We start from the raw sequence: 20,428 nt of genomic DNA, 5'->3' as shown, positions 1-20,428 counted from the left end.
ATTTTAATTTGTGTGTATAAAGCACTTTCGTTTTTGTTTTTGTTTTTGTTTTTTGGTCCTAGAGCTTGGACTCTGGGTCTGGGCACTGTCCCTCACCTCTTCAGTTCAAGGCTAGTACTCTACCAGTACTAGAGTACTAGCCACAGTGCCACTTCTGGCTTTTACCGTGTATGTAGTGCTGAGGAATCGAATCCAGGGCCTCATGCATGCGAGGCAAACACTCTACCACTGAGCCACCTTCCCAGCCCCGTATGAAGCACTTTTATCATATCCATTACCCCCTTCCTTTTACCTATCCTGCTCCTGCTGATTCCCTCTTGCAAACATTTGTTCTTTACACTCCTTTACATTCATTCTTTTTCCCCTTGTTTTTTTGTTTTGTTTCTTTTTGAGAGAGAACATGTGATGTTTCTCAATCTGTATTATTTCATGTAACATGATGATTTCCAGTTCTCTCCATTTCCCCGCAAACAACACAATTTCATTCCTCTCTATAATTGAATAATCCAAGTTCTTCCTATAATTCTGTCCTTGACAGTATAGTTGTCCATGGGGTGAGGTGGAGATGTGACTGTGAGGTCGGGCACAGTTCCTTCTCATTCCAACAGTTACTTTTGTATGGCAAACTGTTTAAAGTCTCTGAACCTCATTTCTCCTTACCTTTAAATGGGAATAATAATTCCTATTTCATGATGTACATAATAGCCTCAGTTCAGTGCCTGGTATGTTGTAAAACACTTCTCATATGTTAGTCCTCTTCCCTTATAGGACTATGGTTGAGATGAAATCAGAAAATTCTTGGTATATATTGAGGGCATATCCCTTTTCCACTCAAATTTCTTCCCTAGTTTTCACTGAAAACAGTGAATCCTCAATCAGTGAATCCTCAAAGTAAATTTATTCCATCTATTTTCAAATCACTTCTTTTTTAAAAAAGTTTTTAAAAATTATTTTGCAGTACTGGGGAGTTGAACTCAGGACCTCACATTTGGTAGGCCTGAGTTGTACTATTTGAACTCTGCTGTCGTCCTCATTTCCTCTTTTGTGTGTCCTGTCTTTCCTCTGCTTCCCACACCTCCCCTTTCTGAACCTTGGCACAGACTAGATTTCCTGTAGCTTTATCTGGCACCAAAAAGGTCCTAAGACCCCAGAAAAGCTGCTATGAATACAGGTATCCTGTGGTTTGCCACCTGGCATCATGGGAAGAGATGAGCTTATTCATTGCATGCTTTAGAGAGGCTTTGTAAATTTTCTTTGTAAAAATAAAAGTATCTCTCCCCTTTCTCTTCTCCCTTCACTCTCTCCCTTGTCTTTCCCTTCTCTCTCCTTTCTTTCTTACCTGTCCCCTACCCCACCTCTATATTTTTTGGCATTATTGGGATACTTGAACTCAAAGTCTCACATTTACTAGGCAGGCACATTACCACTGAGTTATGCCACCAGCCCCTACAATTAATTCTTTAAACTGTTTTTAGATCAAAAGCATTCAGAAGAACAAGAAGCTGACAGTAATAAAGAAGATAGTTTGCTTTGGACCAAAGAAAATCAGGACCTAGGAGAGGACACAGAGAGGTAATACTAAAAGCTAGACTTCCATAAAGATTTAAAGAATTGTGTTTTTTGTTGTTGGTGGTGGTGGTGATTGCGGGGCTTGATCTCAGAGCCTGGGCTCTGTCTCTGAGCTTTTTTGGTTAACACTAGTGCTCTGCCACTTTAGCCACAGCTCCACTTCCAATTTTCTGGTGGCTAATTTTAGATAAATGTCTCATGGATTTTCCTGCCTGGGCTGGTATCAAACTGAGATCCTCAGGTCTCAGCTTACTAAGTAGGATTATAAGCATGAGCCACTGGTGCCTAGCTGTAGATTGGTTTTTATTAGTTGTTTCTATTCCTATTGATAAATAATAGAAGTGTAAGCCATCTTTTCCCAATAATATCCTACTAGTCTCTTTTTTTTTAAGAGCTTTTTGTTTAAAAAAAAAAAAACATTTTAGAGCTGGGAAGGTGGCTCAGTGGTAGAGTGTTTACCTCACACGCATGAGGCCCTGGGTTTGATTCGTTAGCACCACATAAACAGAAAAGGCTCGAAGTGGGACTGTGATTCACATGGGAGAGCATTAGCCTTGAGCTGAATAGCTCAGGGACAGTACCCAGGCCTAGAGTTCAAGCCCCATGACCGACCAAAAAATAAATAAATAAATAAATAAAAAATATATATATATATTTAAATTGTGCACAGAATGAGGAAGAACTGAGCACAGGAAATGTTCTAGTATGAGTGAAATTCAAACATGATGCAGGAAAGAGGCAACCAGACAGCCAACTGGCAAAATCAAAAGTCAACCCATAAAAGCCTGACCCCAACCCTGTATGGCGCAGCAACATAAATATTTTCTCATTGTACTTGCCTGACCAACTGTTTTCCCTTAAACTATGTCCTAGTAAGTTTTTACTTTCTCTTAAAAAGATAGCTTTGTGTGATAAAATGTATATACAAGTTAGCATTTTAAGAGTATATTACAATAGTATTAAGCATTTAGACAGTTCCTGGCTTAGGATGGTCCAACTTTATTTTTTTGACTTTTTTATGGTCAAGGTGATGTACAGAGGGGTTACAGTTACATAAGTAAGGTAGTAAGTACATTTTTTGACTTTATGATGACACAAAAATGCAGTGTACATTGAGTTAAAACCATACTTACAATGTCCAATTTTCGCCTTTTCCTTGGCTAAAAATATGTGGTGTGAAGCCAATCACCAGTGCCTCACTCCTGTAATCCTAGCTACTCAGGAGGCTGAGATCTGAGGATCACAGTTCGAAGCCAGCCCAGGCAGGAACGTCCATGAAACTCTTATCTCCAATAAACTACTCAAATAGCCAGAAGTGATGGTATGGCTCAAGTTAAGAGCCTTGAGCACAAACAGGCTCAGGGACACTGCCCAGGCCCTGAGTTAAAGCCCCAGGCCTGCTCCCCCACAAAAAAAAAAAAATGTAGTGTGATATTCTAAATGCTGGCCAGTGGCAATGAGCCATAGTCCTAATTGGCCATACAGTGATGTTGATGAATGACTGATATCCTAACAGCATACTGTGTTCCTAAGCTATGCTATAAGGTAGGTAGTAGGCATACTGAAAAATGAATTTTCAATTGATTACTACTTACACTGGATTTATCAGGTTATAACCTCATCAAAAATTGAGGAACATCTAACAATTGTGACACTGAACTTTAGAACTTTTCATTTTGCAAGTCTGAAACTTTTTCTTTTTAAGACAGTAACTCAGGCTGGGCTCAGCCTTCAAAGTGCTAAGATTACAGGTGTGTGGTATCATACCTAGCTATAAAACTTGATACTCTACCCATGAGAGTCCCTCATTTTCCTTTCTCCCCAGCTATTGGCAGCTACTATGCTTTCTGTTCCTATGAATTTGGCTATCTGATACTTCAGATACAAGTGGAATTATACAATAATTGTCTTTTTTGTTCCTGGCTAATGTTTAATTTATCCTTACATCCTCAGTGGTCATCTATATTGTAGCTGGTATCAGGGACTAAGTCCTGGGAACTGATTCCAAGGTCTCATACATACTAGGCAAGTGGTCTACTACTGAGCTCCTTCCCAACTCTCCTTCCTTTTTAATACTGAAAAAATATATATTATCCATACATATACTAGTGGAAAGTTAGGTTGCACCTTTGTGTATATCCATGGGTAATGGGGGCAGTTACTAGGGTTTGAACTTGGCCTAACTTCACACTTCTTAGCTTGCTTGCTTAGCTGACACTCTTGCCATCTGAGGTACAGCCCCAGTCCAGCTTTTACTACTGACTTTGGCTTTGAACCATAAAATAGACATGATCCTAGCAATTACAGGCACCCTGTTACTTCCAACTTTAGACAGTTGTACATTTAATGCTATAAACATAGGTATGCATATATGTCTTTGAAGTCTGTTTACAATTCTTTGGATATATACCCAGAAAATGGTATTTGGGGATGATAAGCTATTTCTATTTTTAATTTTTTTTTTTGCCAATCCTGGTACTTGAACTCAGGGCCTGTGCTCCATCCCTAAGCCTCTCTGTGCTCAAAGCTAGTGCTCTACCATTTAAGCCACACTATCACTTCTGGCTTTTTCTGTTTATGTGGTACTGAGGAATTGAGCCCAGGGCCTCATGCATTCTAGGCAAGCACTCCACTACATTCCCAGCCCTTTATTTTTAATTTCTTGAGTACCACAATACTGTTTTCTACATTCTATTCAAGGGTTCCAGTTTTCTCCACATTGTTACCAACACTTTTTTTTTCCCCTCTCCATTAACATCTGTGAAGCCTGGCACTGGTGGCTCATACCTGTAATTCTAGCCATTTGGGAAGCTGAGATCTGAGAATCGTGATTCAAAGCCAGCCCAGGCCGGAAAGCCTATGAGACTCTTATCTCCAATTAACTACCAAAAAAGTCAGAAGTGGGGCTGAGTGTTATTAAAGTGGTAGAGTACTAGCCTTGAGAAACAAAGTTCAAGGACAGTGCCAGGTTCAAGCCTGAGTTCAAGTCCCAAGATTGGCATGCATGCATACGCCCCCCCCCCCACACACAAAATAGCTATGAGACAATAACCTCATTGTGGTTTTGATTTAAAATACTGGGGATTGAACTTGGGGCCTTGCACATGGTATGGTAAGCAAGTAATCTGACATTGAGTTACATCCCCAGTTCCTGTTTTTTGTTTTTTGATTTTTTCAGTCATGGGCTTGAACTCAGGGCCTGGGTACTGTCCCTGGACTTTTGCTCAAGGCTGTAGCACTTTGAGCCACAGTGCCAACTCTGGTTTTTTAGTGGTTACTTGTAGATAAAAGAGTCTTACAGGGGACTTTTTAGCCCAGGCTGGCCTTGAACCATGATCTCAGCCTCCTGAGATCATGGGTTAGGGTTACAGGCATAAGCCACCAGTGCTCAGCTCCCAGTTCCTGTTTTCTTTTTGAGACAAAGAATCTCAGTATTGATTTTTTTTTATATGGTTGTGGTCATTTGTATATCTACTTTGGAGAAATGTCTCTTTGCGTTCTTTGTCAATTTTTTTTTGTTGTCAGTTATGGGGCTTGAACTCAGGACCTGGTTGCTGTCTTTGAGCTCTTTTGCTCAAGGCTAGTGCTCTATCATTTTGAGCCACAGTGTCATTTCCAGTTTTCTGGTGGTTAATTGGAGGTAAGTGTCTCACAGAGTTTCCTGCCTGGGCTGGCTTTGAACCATAATCCTTAGATATCAGCCTCCTGAGTAGCTAGGATTACAGGTGTGAGCCACCAGCACCTGGCTTTTTTGGTCAGTTTTTTTTTTTTTTTTTAAATCAATCGTAGGGCTTGATCTGAGTCTGGGCACTGTCCCTCAGCTCTTCATCTCAAGGCTAGAGCTCTACCTCTTGAGCCACAGCACCACTTCCAGCTTTTTCTGTGAATGTGGTACTGAGGAATTGAACCAGGGGCTTTGCATGGTAGGCAAGCACTCTACTACTAGGCTATATTCATACAGCCCTTTTTTTCGGTCAGTTTTTTGATAGGTCTATCTTCTGTTGTTGCTGGTTTTGTTTTGTTCTAACCACTTTAGGAGGCAAGCAAGTTTCAGCTTGTTTAGCATATTTTAATTAATTTTAATTTTAATTAGCATATTTTAGCCAATAAGAGAAAAAGGACAGTCTTCCAATCAATTCAGTCTGGTTGCCTAATGAAATCTGGTTTTGGAAGTAGTGCTGTAGCTCAAGTGGTAGAGTGCTAACCTTGAGCTGAAGAGCTGAGGGACAGCACTCAGGCCCAGAGTTCAAGCCCCACGACCAACAAAAAAAGAAAAGAAAAGAAAAAGAAATCTGGTTTTGATCTTGCCTCAGAAGTTCTCCTTTTACTGTGTTGTACAGTAAACCATTTCAACTCATTTTCTTTGCCTAACTTCTTTTGTCTTCTTTTAGCTGTTAGTCAAGGCTAGGAATAGGGTGAAATACAGGATACAAGTGAGACACACTCAGACACAAACTGTGTAGTTGAGATAAGCAATATTTTGATGTAGCTTTGTTTCAAATCAAGTTTAGTGCAAAAAGAAAAAAAGTTATCTAAGTTTACACTTGAACCATTCCTAATCCTGACTTTACAGAATCTTAGGGGAAGCACATAGAATGCTATTAGTTGCAAATGATCACACTTAACATGAATTTTTCTTACTTAGTAAGAGATCCATTGGTGGCAGGGCCCCTGTTAGTGCCACTAGGGATTTAAGCTCTTTTTTGTCCTTCAGATCTACAGTCTGTGACATAGTGCCATTTGTTTTTGGCTTGTCATCTCTGATTGCAAAGATGTTGATGTCCACACATTAGAGAGAGATAACAGGATGGGACAAAGGAATATGTTAGCTGAATCTTCCCCCTCTTGATCCACTTTTGTGCAAGTACTGGGGCTTGAACTGAGGGTCTGGATGCTGTCTCTGAGCTTTTTTTAAGTCCAAGATTGGTGCTCTGCCACTTGAGCCAGCTCCACTTCTGGCTTTTTGGCAGTTAATTGGAGAGTCTCATGGACTTTCCTGCCTGGACTAGTTCTGAACTACAATCCTCAGACCTCAGCCTCTTGAGTCACTATGTTTTTAGGTGTGAGCCAGCAGGGCCCTGCCAGATCTGTTTCTTTTTATCTGGAAAGAAAAATCTTTTCCAGAGACTTTGGTGGTGGTGGTGGTGGTTGTAAGGCTTGAACTCAGTGCCTGTGCACTGTCTCTGACCTCTTTTGCTCAAGGCTAGCACTTTACCATTTTGTGTTACAGCTCTACTTCCAGTTTTTGAGTAGGTAATTGGAGATAAGAGTCTCATGGGGGGACTGGGAAGATGGCTCAGTGGTAGAGCGCTTGCTTTGCATGCATGAGGCCCTAGGTTCGATTCCCCAGCACCACATAGGCAAAAAGAAAAAAGCTGGAAGTGGCGCTGTGGCTCAAGTGGTAGAGCGCTAGACTTAAGCTGAAGAGCTTAGGGACAGCGTCCAGGCCCAGAGTTCAGGCCCCATGACTGGACCCCCACCCCCCACCCCCCACCCCCAAAAAAAAGAGTCTCCTGAGGACTTTCTGCCTGGGCTGGCTTCAAACCTCAGTCCTTAGATCTCAGCCTCCTGAGTTGCTAGGGATACATGCATGAACCACTGGTGCCCAGTTCTCAGGTTTTTGTTTGTTTTTTTCCAGTGGTGGGACTTGAACACTGGACCTGGGCACTGTCCCTGAGCTCTTCAGCTCAAGGCGAGTACTCTACCACTTGAGCCATAGTACCACTTCCAGTTTTCTGGACTTTTCTGCCCAGGCTGACTTTGAACTATGGTTCTCAGATCTCAGCCTCCTGAGTAGATAGGATTACAGGTGTGAGCCACCAGTTCCCAGCTCAGGCCTTCTTAAAACACCTTAATAGCATCTTCTAGACAGAGAAGTTTGTAATGCAAAACAACAAAAAAAAACTTAATCTAGCTTTAAGTAGAAACTAATTTAATGACCTGGCACTTTGGAGGTGGCGTGATCTCATGGATGCTGACTTTTGTCAAAGGGCTAACAACTATTTTAGTCCACATGTAAATTGGACATAAGTGATCTCTATGATCTTTCCAAGCTCTTATTTTCCCAGTGAAAATACCAATTGTTTGGGGTTTTTTTTGTTTGTTTGTTTTTTTCCGCCAGTCCCAGGGCTTGAACTCAGGACCTGGGCGCTGTTCCTGAGCTGCTTTTGCTCAAGGCTAGCACTCTACCACTTGAGCCACAGTGTTAATTCTGGCCTTTTCTATTTATGTGGTCCTGAGGAATTAAACCCAGGGCTTCATGCATACTGGGCAAGCACTCTACCACTAAGCCACATTCCCAGCTGAAAATACCAGTTTTAAGTCCCTTCAACTCTGAAGTGGTTTCCTTCCTTGTCAAGGGAGGAAATTTACTGTTGTCTTGTTCTCTTCACTTGCTTTTGGACAGAGCTCATTCTACTCTGGACGAGGAACTGGAAAGATGGCTGCAGCTCCCTGAGGAGAGCATGGTGATACAGGACCCAAAGGGCTCTACAAGGTTATAGTTCCCTGCTAGGGAATCATTTTCTTCTTGTTGCTTTACATGGGGAAAAAAAATCTACAAAGTTTATTATATGTTTAAGGCATAGAAACATTTGACTCATTTTCTTCCTTTCAGAAAATGGAGCTAGATTTTAGAGTTTTTAGAAATGATTATCTGATGATGACATTACAGTGCTGTAGATAAGCCACTCCTGACTCCATCTGTGTGTACTTTTACATTTGCCTTCTCCCACCAACCCTCCAAGATACTGATGAGCAGATTGATAAAGAGTATAGAGAGGCCAGGCACTAGTGGCTCACGCCTGTAATCCTAGTTACTCAGGAGGCTGAGATCTGAGGATCGAAGCTCAAAACCAGCCTGGGCAGGAAAGACCTTGAGACTCTTATCTCCAATAAACCACCAGAAAAACAGAAGTGGCACTGTGGCTTAAGTGATAGAGCACTTGTCTTAAGCTGAAGAGCTGAGGGACAATGCCCAGGAGTTCAAGCCTCATGACCGACAAAAAAAAAAAAAAAATAGAGAGAACCCTGTAAAACTGATATTGGGCCTGCCACCCTCAACCTTTTCAGCAGTCATTTGAATTAAATCAGGAAAAGCATGTTTCTCAAATTTTATATAACTAAATCTGGGAATGCTCATTAAGGTAATGATAGAATGAGTATCCAAAATGTTTTTGATAAGTAGAAATGTTAGAGGATTTATTTATTTATTTATTTATTTATTTATTTATTTTTGGGTCCGGTCGTGGGGCCTGAACTCTGGGCCTGGGCGCTGTCCCTCAGCTCTTCAGCTCAAGGCCAGCGCTCTACCACTTGAGCCACAGTGCCACTTCTGGCTTTTTTCTTTTTGCTTATGTGGTATTGAGGAATCTAACCCAGGGCCTCATGCATGCAAGGCAAGCACTCTACCACTGAGCCACCTTCCCAGCCCCAATGTTAGAGGCTTTAAAAGATAAAGGTAAAGATGAGTGCAGTAGGGTAGCTATAAGTCTCACCTACTTAGAAGGCTGAGAAGGGAGGATTACTTGAGCCTAGGAGTTTGAGGCCTGCCTAGGCAAAATAGGTAAATCTCATCTTGAATTAAATGATGGGGGAGGGGGGTAAGAGATTTGAAATGTTTTAGATCCAAAAATTGAATGTGGAGCACCTGGCTTCATAGGAAAATTCTTTATTGGACGGCTCTACTCACTATAATTGCATTTAGAGCAAGAAGTCTTAGCATATATCTTGAGACATACTGCGTGTGTGTGTGTGTGTGTGTGTGTGTGTGTGTGTGTGTGTGTGTGTGTGTGTGTGTGTGTGTGTGTGTGTGTGTTGGTACAGGGGCTTGAACTCAGTACCTCATGCTCTCTCTTGGCTTTGCAACCCAAGGCTGGCAGTCTACCACTTGAACCATACCTCTGCTTCTGGCTTTTTGCTGGTTAATTGGAGATTAGAGACTCACAGACTTTTCTGCCATGCTAGCTTCAGACCTTTAGTGTCAGATCTCAAGCTTCCTGACTAACTAGGATTACAGGTATGGGTACCAGCACTTGTCAGAGACATAAGAATTTTTGAAGGAATGGACAGGACTTGAGTCCTCAGGTCAGCATAATTACTGAATAAAGAGCAGTATACTGTCCATATCAAGGGAACTATAACACAGGTAATGTGATGTTCAGATGATTCTCCTTTTTTTTTTTTTTGGGTCCAGTCATGGGGCCTGTACTCTGGGCCTGGGCACTGTCCCTCAGCTCTTCAGCTCAAGGCTAGCACCCTACCACTTGAGCCACAGCGCCACTTCCGGCTTTTTTCTTTTTGCTTATGTGGTGCTGAGGAATCGAACCCAGGGCCTTGAGCATGCAAGGCAAGCGCTCTACCACTGTGCCACCTTCCCAGCCCCCAGATGATTCTTAAGCACAATGTGGAGCTCCTTCCAGCTGTCACATTTTAAAACAGATATTAACAAATGGAAGAGTGTAGCTACAGAATGGCCATAGGGCTAGAAACTAGGTCATGAAAACAGCTGAAGGAGCTGGGGCAGCTTAGTCTGAGAAGAGCAGATGGATGGAGAATTTGATAGCTGCCTTAAATACCTGAAATTCTGTAAAGTGAAGAGAATCAGCTTACTTTCTTCTTCTAGAGGACAGAACTGCTGACTCAAATTTACATAACAGATTTTTTATGTGTAAAGTACAAACTTTCTTATGGTACAGCCATCAGATAGGGGAAACAGCTGTCTTTTCACTTACTTCAGTAATGGCTGCTGCTGCTCAGGCAGAGGCTAGATGACTTTCTGGTCTAGGATATTTGAGCAGAAGTAGAAGATAACCCAATGGCCTCATCGTGTTCTTCTGCCCATCCGTCCTCTCTTTTGTCTCTCCTACCTCCAGCCCCAGACCATCTCTCCTCTCTTAGCTCTAGGGCTTGCAGCCTGGCCTCTGCTCATGATGAGAAAGAGCTTTGCCACTGAGGTATACAGCATTACCCTCTATACTGTTTTTTTGGTTTAGCTAGCATCTCTTGAGCACACAAAGAGTACTGTTAGGCTGGAGGTACTATGTCTCAGCTCTTAAGGAGCTCATAGCTAAGTAGAAGAGATGGCTCCTGCTTCATAATTTAACAAATGTGGTCTTGACCTGTCAGATACTTAAATTACTCAGACATTTCATATCTATAGGAGTTTAACAAACAAAGTGGAATTAAGGTAAAATGGTGATTTTGACAGAGATACTAATTGCAACATAAATACAAGCTGGAATGTGTTTATTTTTTCTATAAGGCTAGTAGCTAAAAATAGAGTCTAATTAAGCTATCTAGGTCGACTCTAGCTCTAGGACTTAGTAGCTTGCTAATCCTCTATGCCTCAGTTTCCTCATTAAAACTAGGGATGGTAGTAGGAACTGCATCATGTAGTTGTTATGAGAATTTTAACATACATTATAGCACTTAAACCAACACCTGGCCCGTAGAAGAACACCACTATACTGCTGATTATTATAGATTTTCTTCTTCTTTTTTTTTTTTTTTTTTGATCTGGCCATGGGACCTGAACTCTGGCCTGGGCACTGTCCCTCAGCTCTTCAGCTCAAGGCTAGTGCTCTACCACTTGAGCCACACCGCCACTTCCGGCTTTTTTCTTTTTGCTTATGTGGTGCTGAGGAATTGAACCCAGGGCCTCGTACAAGCAAGGCAAGCACTCTACCACTGAACCACTTTCCCAGCCCCTATTACAGATTTTTTTTTTTTTTTTTGGGTCCGGTCGTGGGGCCTGAACTCTGGGCCTGGGCACTGTCCCTCAGCTCTTCAGCTCAAGGCTAGCGCTCTACCACTTGAGCCACAGCGCCACTTCCGGCTTTTTTCTTTTTGCTTATGTGGTGCTGAGGAATCGAACCCAGGGCCTTGAGCATGCAAGGCAAGCGCTCTACCACTGAGCCACCTTCCCAGCCCTACAGATTTTCTTTAGAGTTAAATCCTGGTCTCTTGGATGTTACACATAAAGTGTTAATACCTCAAATCATTGTTATTAAAGGGAGACAAAAAACAAGGATCAAGAAGTTGGTGAAAGCAAGAGAAGATGGAAAGAGAACATCAATCCTGAAAGAAGGAAATCAGAGAGCTTTTTAGGGACTTCTGAAGAAGGTATGAATGAACATTTTTTCTTCTTCTTTTTCCTTGCCCAGGTTTTCTAGCCAGTCATAGCTTTATCACAAAACAGTAATAATGTCCAATTTTATTTTTAAAACAAGCCATCAAGCGGGTGCTAAGGGCTTATACCTGTAATCCTAGCTACTCAGGAGGCTGAGATCTGAGGATTGCAGTTCAAAGCTAGCCAGGGCAGGAAAGTCCATGAGACTCTTATCTCTAGTAAACCACCAGAAAACCAGAAGTGGTGCTGTGCTCAAGTGGTAGCGCACTAGCCTTGAGCTGAAGAGCTGAGGGACAGCACCGAGGCTCAGAGTTTCAAGCTCCATGACTGACAAATACAAAACAAAACAAGCTAAGCCAGGTGCTGGTGGCTCACACCTGTAATCCTAGCTACTCAGGAGGCTGAGATTTGAGAACCACGGTTCAAAGACACCTGGGCAGGGAAAGCTGTGAATTTCTTTATCTCTAGTAAATCACCAGAAAACCAGAAATGGTGCTGCACCTCAAGTGGTAGAGCGCTAGCCTTGAGCTGAAGAGCTGAGGGACAGCTCTTAGGCCCAGAGTTCAAGCCCCATGACCGACCAAAAAAAAAACCCCCAAAACCCAAGCCATCAGCCAGTTTTATCATCATTAGGTTGTACGTTTCTAGAGTGATGTTTTGCTTCTAATTGTCTAACATCTTAGCCTCACTCAGATGCTGCAAATCCAATAAGAAATTATGTATTACTGAATTTAAAGGAAGTTTACCAATAATGAGAAAATTACAAATTAGCCTCAATTTCAAAACTATTTTGATAGAACTATTTAGATATACTGTTTACATATAATACCATCCTATATATAACTTCCTTCTACTTAGAAAGTTAAGAGACACTAGTTCTTTTAGGTCTAATATCCCTTTCATCCTTTCCCCATTACTACTCATCTCCTCCTTCCTCTGGCACAGGATGCTGACCCTAATGGGGTTCATTTTCCCTGACAATCTGTTGTCCAATGAGAGGCTCTGGCAGGAGACCAGAGAGCAGGGGAATCGCTAGGGTATTACTTTCCCTCTATTCCCGTTTAAGTAATATCCCTCCACAGTGCAACTTTTTGGAGACTATCCTTTCTAGTTCCTGCTGTCTTTTCTCTCTCTGAGAGTTCTCTGCCTTCAGTCCCTTCAGACTTAGGCTCCCCACTGCTACTAGTCCCTGGAGGCTTTGCCATTTCCTGTTTTCTCCCTTGATTGTAACTGAACCTTCATACTAGCCACAGTTACATTTTGTTTCTTCCAAGACTAACTGGCATAGGGCCCCAAGTGTATGGACATTTAGCTAGGAATGAATTCACTGAGAAGATAGTTCAGGGTCTTGGTGAATTAATGTTACTAATGTCCTTGCTATGGCAAAGAGTTATAGAACGGTAGGAGAGGAAGCCATCAACTGATTTTAGAAAAATTCTCTCTCTTTAGAACAGTACACTAAATTAAAGAGAACACTAATGTGAATTCTGAATTCTGATACTCGTTGACCTAGAAAATAATGAGTTTTTTTTCTCTCTCTCATACATCCATCAAGATGAACTAAAACCCTGTTTTTGGAAGCGACTAGGTTGGTCTGAACCATCCAGGTAATAAGATACCATGTTAATAGATCAGAGTTTACTGTTTCTAGATAACATTAAAACATTTACTAGTCTGTAATTAAACATTAATGATAAAGACTTGAATTCAGACCATGTTGCTCAATGTATATAGTTTTTATATATGTAATATTTTTATTATCTTTAAGTAGCTGTACAGTGGAGTTGCAATTCACTAAAGCAGTTTATAAATACAATGCATCTTGATCAATGTCACCACTTTCAACATTCTCACCCAACCTCCCTACCCTTGCTTATCTTTTTTTTTTTTTTGTCGGTCATGGGGCTTGAACTCAGGGCCTGGGCACTGTCCCTCAGCTCTTCAGCTCAAGGCTAGTGCTCTTTCACTTGAGCTACGGCACCACTCCCGGCTTTTTCTGCTTGTGTGGTGCTGAGGAATCAAACCCAGGGCCTCATACATACAAGGCAAGCACTCTACCACTGAGCCACCTTCCCAGTCCCTTGCTTATCTTAATTTTAGGTTATGTATTGACTTTTTTTTTTTGCAATTTAGCAAAACAGTTTATGTATACAATGTATCTTTTTTTTTTTTTTTTTTGTCAGTCATGGAGCTTGAACTCTGGGTTTGGGTGCTATCCCTGGGCTCTTCAGCTCAACACGAGCACTCTACCGCTTGAGCCACAGCACCACTTCCTGTACAATATATCTTGATCTGTGTCACCACTTCAACATCTTCACCTCCCCTTTGACCCACCCCTTCCTTTATTTCTCAGTTCTGTGATATATACAGTGAATTCTTGCCTTCATTCTCCTCCCCTCCCTGCCTTCATTCTTCTTCTACAACTCTACCTTTGACCCCATCCTCCCCTCTTCCACGTACCCATTTCCTGCTACTTATCTTGTTGGGCTTTGACTTAGTTTTTTAAAAGAATTATACTGGTGGCACTGTGGCTCAAATGGTAGAGTACTTGCCTTGAGCTGAGTTCAGGCCCAGAGTTCAAGCCCCATGACCAACAAAAAAGAAAAGGATTATAGTATTTGCACTCTCCATAGAGTCTATTACACTTCAGTTAAATTTTAATAGTTAATAAGAGAAGTGAAATTAATGCCAACTTTGAGAAGTGGTAGAGTCAGCCCAAGAATAGTTTCCATATGGAAGATGCTGCTGTGAGTGTCTTTACAACCTTCTTCATTTCCATGATAACACTGTTGTTCATAATCTCCCTGGATTATAAAGACCAAAATCCCTTTCCCTTGAATTTGGTTGAAATATAGAGGATGTTTGTGTCTTTTCAAAAATACTCTTGGGTGTAGAAATGTAGATGATCAGTGGTAAGAGTGGCCTAGCATGCATCAGGTCCTGGGTTCAATCCTTAGTACTACTTTAAAAAAATTTTTTTAAGAGTACCTTTCAACTCAAAATTCTTTTTTTTTTTTGTCCTTCAAAACACATGCATATAGGATAATCGTGTTGGATCAGAGTGACTTGTCGGACTGAATGGAACTGGACCATATTTGGATCCAACCCGACTTTGAGCATCCTGGTTGTGATATCCTTTCTTCTTTCATCTGCTTCAGTTACCATCAGTGCAGAAGTTCCAGGTTCTACAACTCACATTTTGCTTAGCTGCACTGAAGACAGAATGATTGGATTCTGTAAGCAGCACATTTAACCATTTGTTCTCAGTCAGAGTTCTGAAAACTACAATGTATTGTGTTCAGAATGTCTTTTGGTTTTGATGATGTAAAAAATTGAAAACTTTTAACTCTTGTTATATAATAAAATGTTAACTTTTTCGAGTGCTTGCCTAGCATGCATGAAGCCCTGGGTTCTATTTCTCATAAACAGAAAAGCCAAAAGTGGTGCTGTGGCTTAAGTGCTAGCCTTGAGCAAAAGGAGCTCAGGGACAGGGTCCAGGCCCTGAGGTCAAGCCTCAAGACTGGAACTGTGTAAGATATATTTCTGTGTTTAAGTTTAGGAACTAGTGAAAGGAAGTACCACTCAAAGATACTTCAGTGTCTAAGGTTCCATACATGGGTAGCTTCTGCTACCTTACTTCACCATCATCCTTGCTAATAACAGAAATACTACCTAGTGTCCTAGCTACCATTGCTCCATTCCAGCTAGAAGCAGCCTAGTAAAAGATAAGAATAAAATCCTGGGTCTGGGAAGTGGCTAAGTGGTAGAATGCTTGCCTTGCATGCATGAGGCCCTGGGTTCGATTCCTCAGCACCACATAAGCAGAAAAAGCCAGAAAGGTTGTGTGGCTCAAGTGGTAGAGCGCTAGCCTTGTGCTGAAGAGCTGAGCCACAGTCCAGAGTTCAGGCTCCAAGACCAACAACAACAAAAGAATAAAATTCTAAGCTATTTCAACTCTTTAAGGGAACAACATTATCCCTTAGATTTTGGATTTCGACGCAGAATGAAATTGTGGTAAGTCTAAGATCACAGTATTTTCTCTAATTTAGCTTCCTGTGACTACTGGCCAGCTGTATATTTGCAGTTGAGTTTTTAAAGGACATATGACCTTCATTACCTCCGGCTTGCAATCTATACATATGAATAGAAACCTTTTCCTGAAATATATGTTGCTATGCAATATTTTTTTTGGGGGGGGGTCTGGTCGTGGGGCCTGAACTCAGGGCCTGGGCACTGTCCCTCAGCTCTTCAGCTCAAGGCTAGCGCTCTACCACTTGAGCTACAGTGCCACTTCCGACTTTCTTCCTTTTTTGCTTATATGGTGCTGAGGAATCGAACCCAGGGCCTCATGCATGCAAGGCAAGTGCTCTACCACTGAGCCATGCAATATTAGCTATGCAATATTAGCTCTTTTGTCAGACTTTTCTTTTCTCTTGGTGAGTTAGTGGGTCTTGTGTCTGTGAAAGCTGAATAGTTCCTGTTGTGGATGGCTATATTTGTAAAAATTTAACTACCAGGAATTACCCTGCACAGATAAAAGAGAAGGTACAGATATGTTTGGCTATCTTAAAGGAAACAGTTGCTTGCTACTGTAACTAGAGGAAAACAATCTGAAAACAGGTTATAAACAATACTATGTGTAAGCAGCCTTGTATACTAATGTTTATGATACACAGTCTTCCTCTACTAATGTTTATGATACATGGTCTTCCTCTCAAAAAACCTCACTCTAATTTTATATACATGTGGTAGTATCAGGGCTTGAATTTAGGGCCTCATATTCTCAGCTTTTTCACTGATGGCTGATGTTCTACTACTTGAGCTATGCCTCTAGTTCTGACTTTTTGATGATTAATGGGAAATAAGAATCTCACAGAGGGCTGAGAATGTGGCTTAGTGGTAGAGTGCTTGCCTTGCATGCATGAAGCCCTGGGTTTGATTCCTCAGTTCCACCTAAACAGAAAGAGCCAGAAGTGGCCCTGTGGCTCAAGTGGTAAAATGCTAGCTTTGAGCAAAAGATCAGGGACAGTGCTCAGGCCCTGAGTTCAAGCCCCAGGACTGGCAAAAGAAAAAAGAATCTCATGGATTTGTCTACCCAGGTTAGATTCAAACCAAGATCCTTATAGTTATAAGTGGTGATTTATGTTAGTATGACCTGTCCATTACTTTTCCTCTAATTACAATGGCAAACCAATGTTTCCTGTAGGATACAGATTTTACAGTAACTCCTATTGGTAAGGGCTGTAATCTATACACTGGCAGGGGTGGAGGAACCTTTTTCTGTCTATGGTCATTTGACCTCTGTTGTTAGCAAATATTGATGTTAATATTACTATGAAAAAAGCTCCTAGCCTATAATTCTAGGTATTCAGGGGGCTATAATATGAGGATCCCCATTTGAAACCAGCATGGGCGGAAAGTCCCTGAGACTCTTATCTCCAATTAACCATCCTCCACCCCCCAAAAAGCAGGAAATGGAGCTATGACTCAAATGATAAGAAATCTAGCCTTCAACACAAAAGCTTGTGGATGGTGCCTAAGACCCAAATTCAAGCCCCAGTACTGGCACTGATTTATTGACTTTCCAGTGTCACCAGCCATTGAATTGTCAGGGTTAGACTATATAATTTTGTGGGCCTTATAAGTCCATAGGCCTGACATCACCCCACTCTTCATCTACAGAAAAGACACTAGTGTATGGCCAGTGACTATGAATTATTAGTTAGGGTTTCACATTTGTTAGACAGATCGTCTACTGCTTGAGCCACATCTCTGTCCTTTTTTGCTCTTTTTTTTCACTTTTTTTTCCCCATGAGCTGGCTGTACCAAGATCCTCCTATTTTACATGCTTCTCATTATAGCTAAGATGGCAGACACGTGCCACTATGACATACTTTTTTTTGTTGAGATGGGTTCTTGTGAACTTTTGTCCCCATGCAGGCCTGGAACCATGATTATCCTGATTGAAGCTTACCATGTAGCTGAGATGAAGAAATGTGTCGCCACTGGTTGAAATAGGATTTTGTAAACTTTTTTCTCAGGCTGGTCTTGCACCTTAATCTAACTAATCTCCATGCCCATGAGTAGCTAGAATTAAAGATGTGAATCACTTGGACATGGCCATGAAATATTAGATATTTTATTTTATTTGTTTGGTTTTTCTTTTTTTTTGGGTCCGGTCATGGGGCCTGAACTCTGGGCCTGGGCTCTGTCCCTCAGCTCTTCAGCTCAAGACTAGTGTTCTGCCACTTGAGCCACAGCACCACTTCCGGCTTTTTTTTCTTTTTGTATATGTGGTGCTGAGGAATCGAACCCAGGGCCTCATGCATGCAAAGCAAGCTCTCTACCACTGAGCCACTTGCCCAGCCCAGTATTAGATATTTTAAATGTTGATAGATACTGCATACTGGCTTCAGAGCAACAGTCATGTGCCATGTATTTTATACACATTAATCCTTTTCTTGGACGTGGCAGTTCTCACAGCTTTAGGGTGCTGCTTCTGCCCTCATCAGATATTCATACTTGTATCCCTCACTTCCTATTAGCACTTCATCTCCAACTTTACAGAGAAAATAGATGCCATAAGATAGAAATTAAGTCAGATACCCACCAACAAAACGAAGGAGACCTTATCTGTATAAAATAGAAGATATAGATTAAGCAATCTCTGACCTAGAGATGAACCTATTCTGCCTCTGTTCTTTCCACTTAACCTCCTATTATCCTGAAGGAGGTATCTTCCTTCCTGTCCTAGGCCAATCTCATCTGTCTGCTCAAGGTCTTCCTTCTTAGGTTAGTATCTCTCTTTTCAGTAGCTTCAACTCCATCCACCTCTCCTCCTCCTCCTCCTCTTACTCTTTTTTTTCTGTTGATCGTGGGGCCTGAACTCGGTGTGGGTGCTGTCCCTCAGCTCTTCAGCTCAAGGCTAGATCTCTACCACTTGAGCTGCAGCACCACTTCCGGTTTTCTGGTGGTTTATTAGAGAGAAGAGTGTCACGCACTTTTCTGCCCTGGCTGGCTTTGAACCATGATCCTCAGATCTCAGCTTCCTGAGTAGCTAGGATTACAGGTGTGAGCCACCAGTGCCTGACTCAACTCTTCTTTAATAGCTTCTTTTCATAAGCATTAATACACTGGATTTTTCAAAAAATAAAGTATTCCCTGCTGGGCCTGGTTGCTCGTGCTTGTAATCTCAGCTATTTGGGAGCCTGATGAGATCAGGAAGATCTAGCTTGAGACCAGCTCAGGCAAAAGCTTAGGGAGACCCCATCGGGACACTGTGGCATGTATCTGTTATCTCAGTTATGTGGGAAGCATAAATAGAAAGATCTCATTGAGACTCTTTTCAAAAAATAAAGCACAAAGGGCTGGGGTGGGGGCAGTGGTTCTGGTGGTACTATGCTGGCTTAGAAGGTCATATGTTTAAACTTGAGTGCTGAAAAAAAAGAAAAGAAGTCCCTCCATTATCTGGGTATGGTGGGTCATATCTGTAATCCTATTACCTTGGAGTATGAGGCAGGATTGTGAGTTGGAAGCCAGCCAACCTGGACTACAGAGCAAGACCTTGTCTCAAACAAACAAAAAGTATTTCCTAGATCCTGGCTCCCACCTACCTTTCCAGCTACCCTGTCTCTTGTTTTTTTTTTTTTTTTTTTTTGGTCCAGTCGTGGGGCCTGAACTCTGGGCCTGGGCACTGTCCCTCAGCTCTTCAGCTCAAGGCTAGTGCTCTACCACTTGAGCCACAGTGCCACTTCCGGCTTTTTTCTTTTTGCTTATGTGGTGCTGAGGAATCGAACCCAGGGCCTCAGGCATGCAAGGCAAGCACTCTACCACTGAGCCACCTTCCCAGTCCTACCCTGTCTCTTGTTAACAGTTCTTGAAACAGTGTCTAAACAGTCTATCTTTAGAACATTGTCTCTTACTCTCTCCCCAACCTAGTGGGATCTGAGTTCTGTTCTTCCCATTCTCTAACTCTTCCTTAGGTCACAAGTCACTGAGGTCACTCAGTGCTTGGGGTCCTTTGGGCCCATTTCTAATCGTTCTCTGAGCCTATTTCCTTGGCTTCATTGATGTTATTCTCTGGGTTTTCTTCTATATGTCACTGCTTTTTCATGATCTTCCTTTAGCAGCTGTATCTCTGTCTTGTTCCCTCCTAGTTCATTCCCATAGCTGTAGTTATTATCTATACTAACAATCCCAGAACTGTATTCTGAATCTGGGACCCCGCCTCTCCTCTGAGCCTACACATACATTAGATCTCTCAGATATTTAATGTCTAATACAGAACTCATAGTCATAATCTCATTCTCCTTCCAACATTCCCTTTCCACTCAGTACTATTACAGTCCAGTTATTCATACAAATCAGAAACCTAGGAACCATTCCTGACACTCCCATTTTTTTACTCTTTATATTAAAAACTCAATCATTAGCCAAGTGTCTGTGGCTCATGCCTATAATCCTAGCAACTCAAGAGCTGATATCTGAGGATCATGGTTTAAAGCCAGCCCGAGCAGAAAAGTCTCTGTGAGACTCAAAAACAGGAAGTGGCACTGTGGCTCAAGTAGTAGAGTTCTAGCCTTGAGCACAAAGATACTTAAGGACAGTGCCCAGGCCCTGGGTTCAAGCCCCACAACCAACCCCCCAAAAAACCAGAAAACCTCAGTCATTAAGATATTTTTTTATTGGGCACCAGTAGCTCATGCCTATAATCCCAGCTACTCATATGGC

General features: G+C 41.9%; 1 protein-coding gene across 7 annotated transcripts in view; it reads left to right on the top strand.

Annotated features, from left to right (window-relative positions):
* Tex14 (testis expressed 14, intercellular bridge forming factor) overlaps positions 1–15,035 on the top strand; it is a 115,429-nt gene extending 100,394 nt beyond the window's left edge. For 6 of the 7 annotated variants that reach the window (XM_070027024.1, XM_070027020.1, XM_070027023.1 and 3 more), the window contains 5 exons: positions 1,476–1,572; positions 7,976–8,065; positions 11,582–11,691; positions 13,254–13,305; positions 14,740–15,035. In XM_070027024.1, the coding sequence (XP_069883125.1) occupies positions 1,476–1,572; positions 7,976–8,065; positions 11,582–11,691; positions 13,254–13,305; positions 14,740–14,776 (386 nt within the window). In that variant the 3' untranslated portion in view covers positions 14,777–15,035. The remainder of the gene's footprint in view (positions 1–1,475; positions 1,573–7,975; positions 8,066–11,581; positions 11,692–13,253; positions 13,306–14,739) is intronic. The other variant, XM_070027019.1, reaches the window with a different exon arrangement.
* The last annotated feature ends 5,393 nt before the right edge of the window (positions 15,036–20,428 follow it).

Source organism: Dipodomys merriami, unplaced genomic scaffold, assembly GCF_024711535.1.
Source record: "Dipodomys merriami isolate MVZ:Mamm:240054 unplaced genomic scaffold, mDipMer1.0.p SCAF_19, whole genome shotgun sequence".
Classification (NCBI taxonomy): Eukaryota; Metazoa; Chordata; class Mammalia; order Rodentia; family Heteromyidae; genus Dipodomys; species Dipodomys merriami.
The sequence above is the reverse complement of the archived record's forward strand: the minus strand, read 5'-3'. Positions and strand labels throughout refer to the sequence as shown.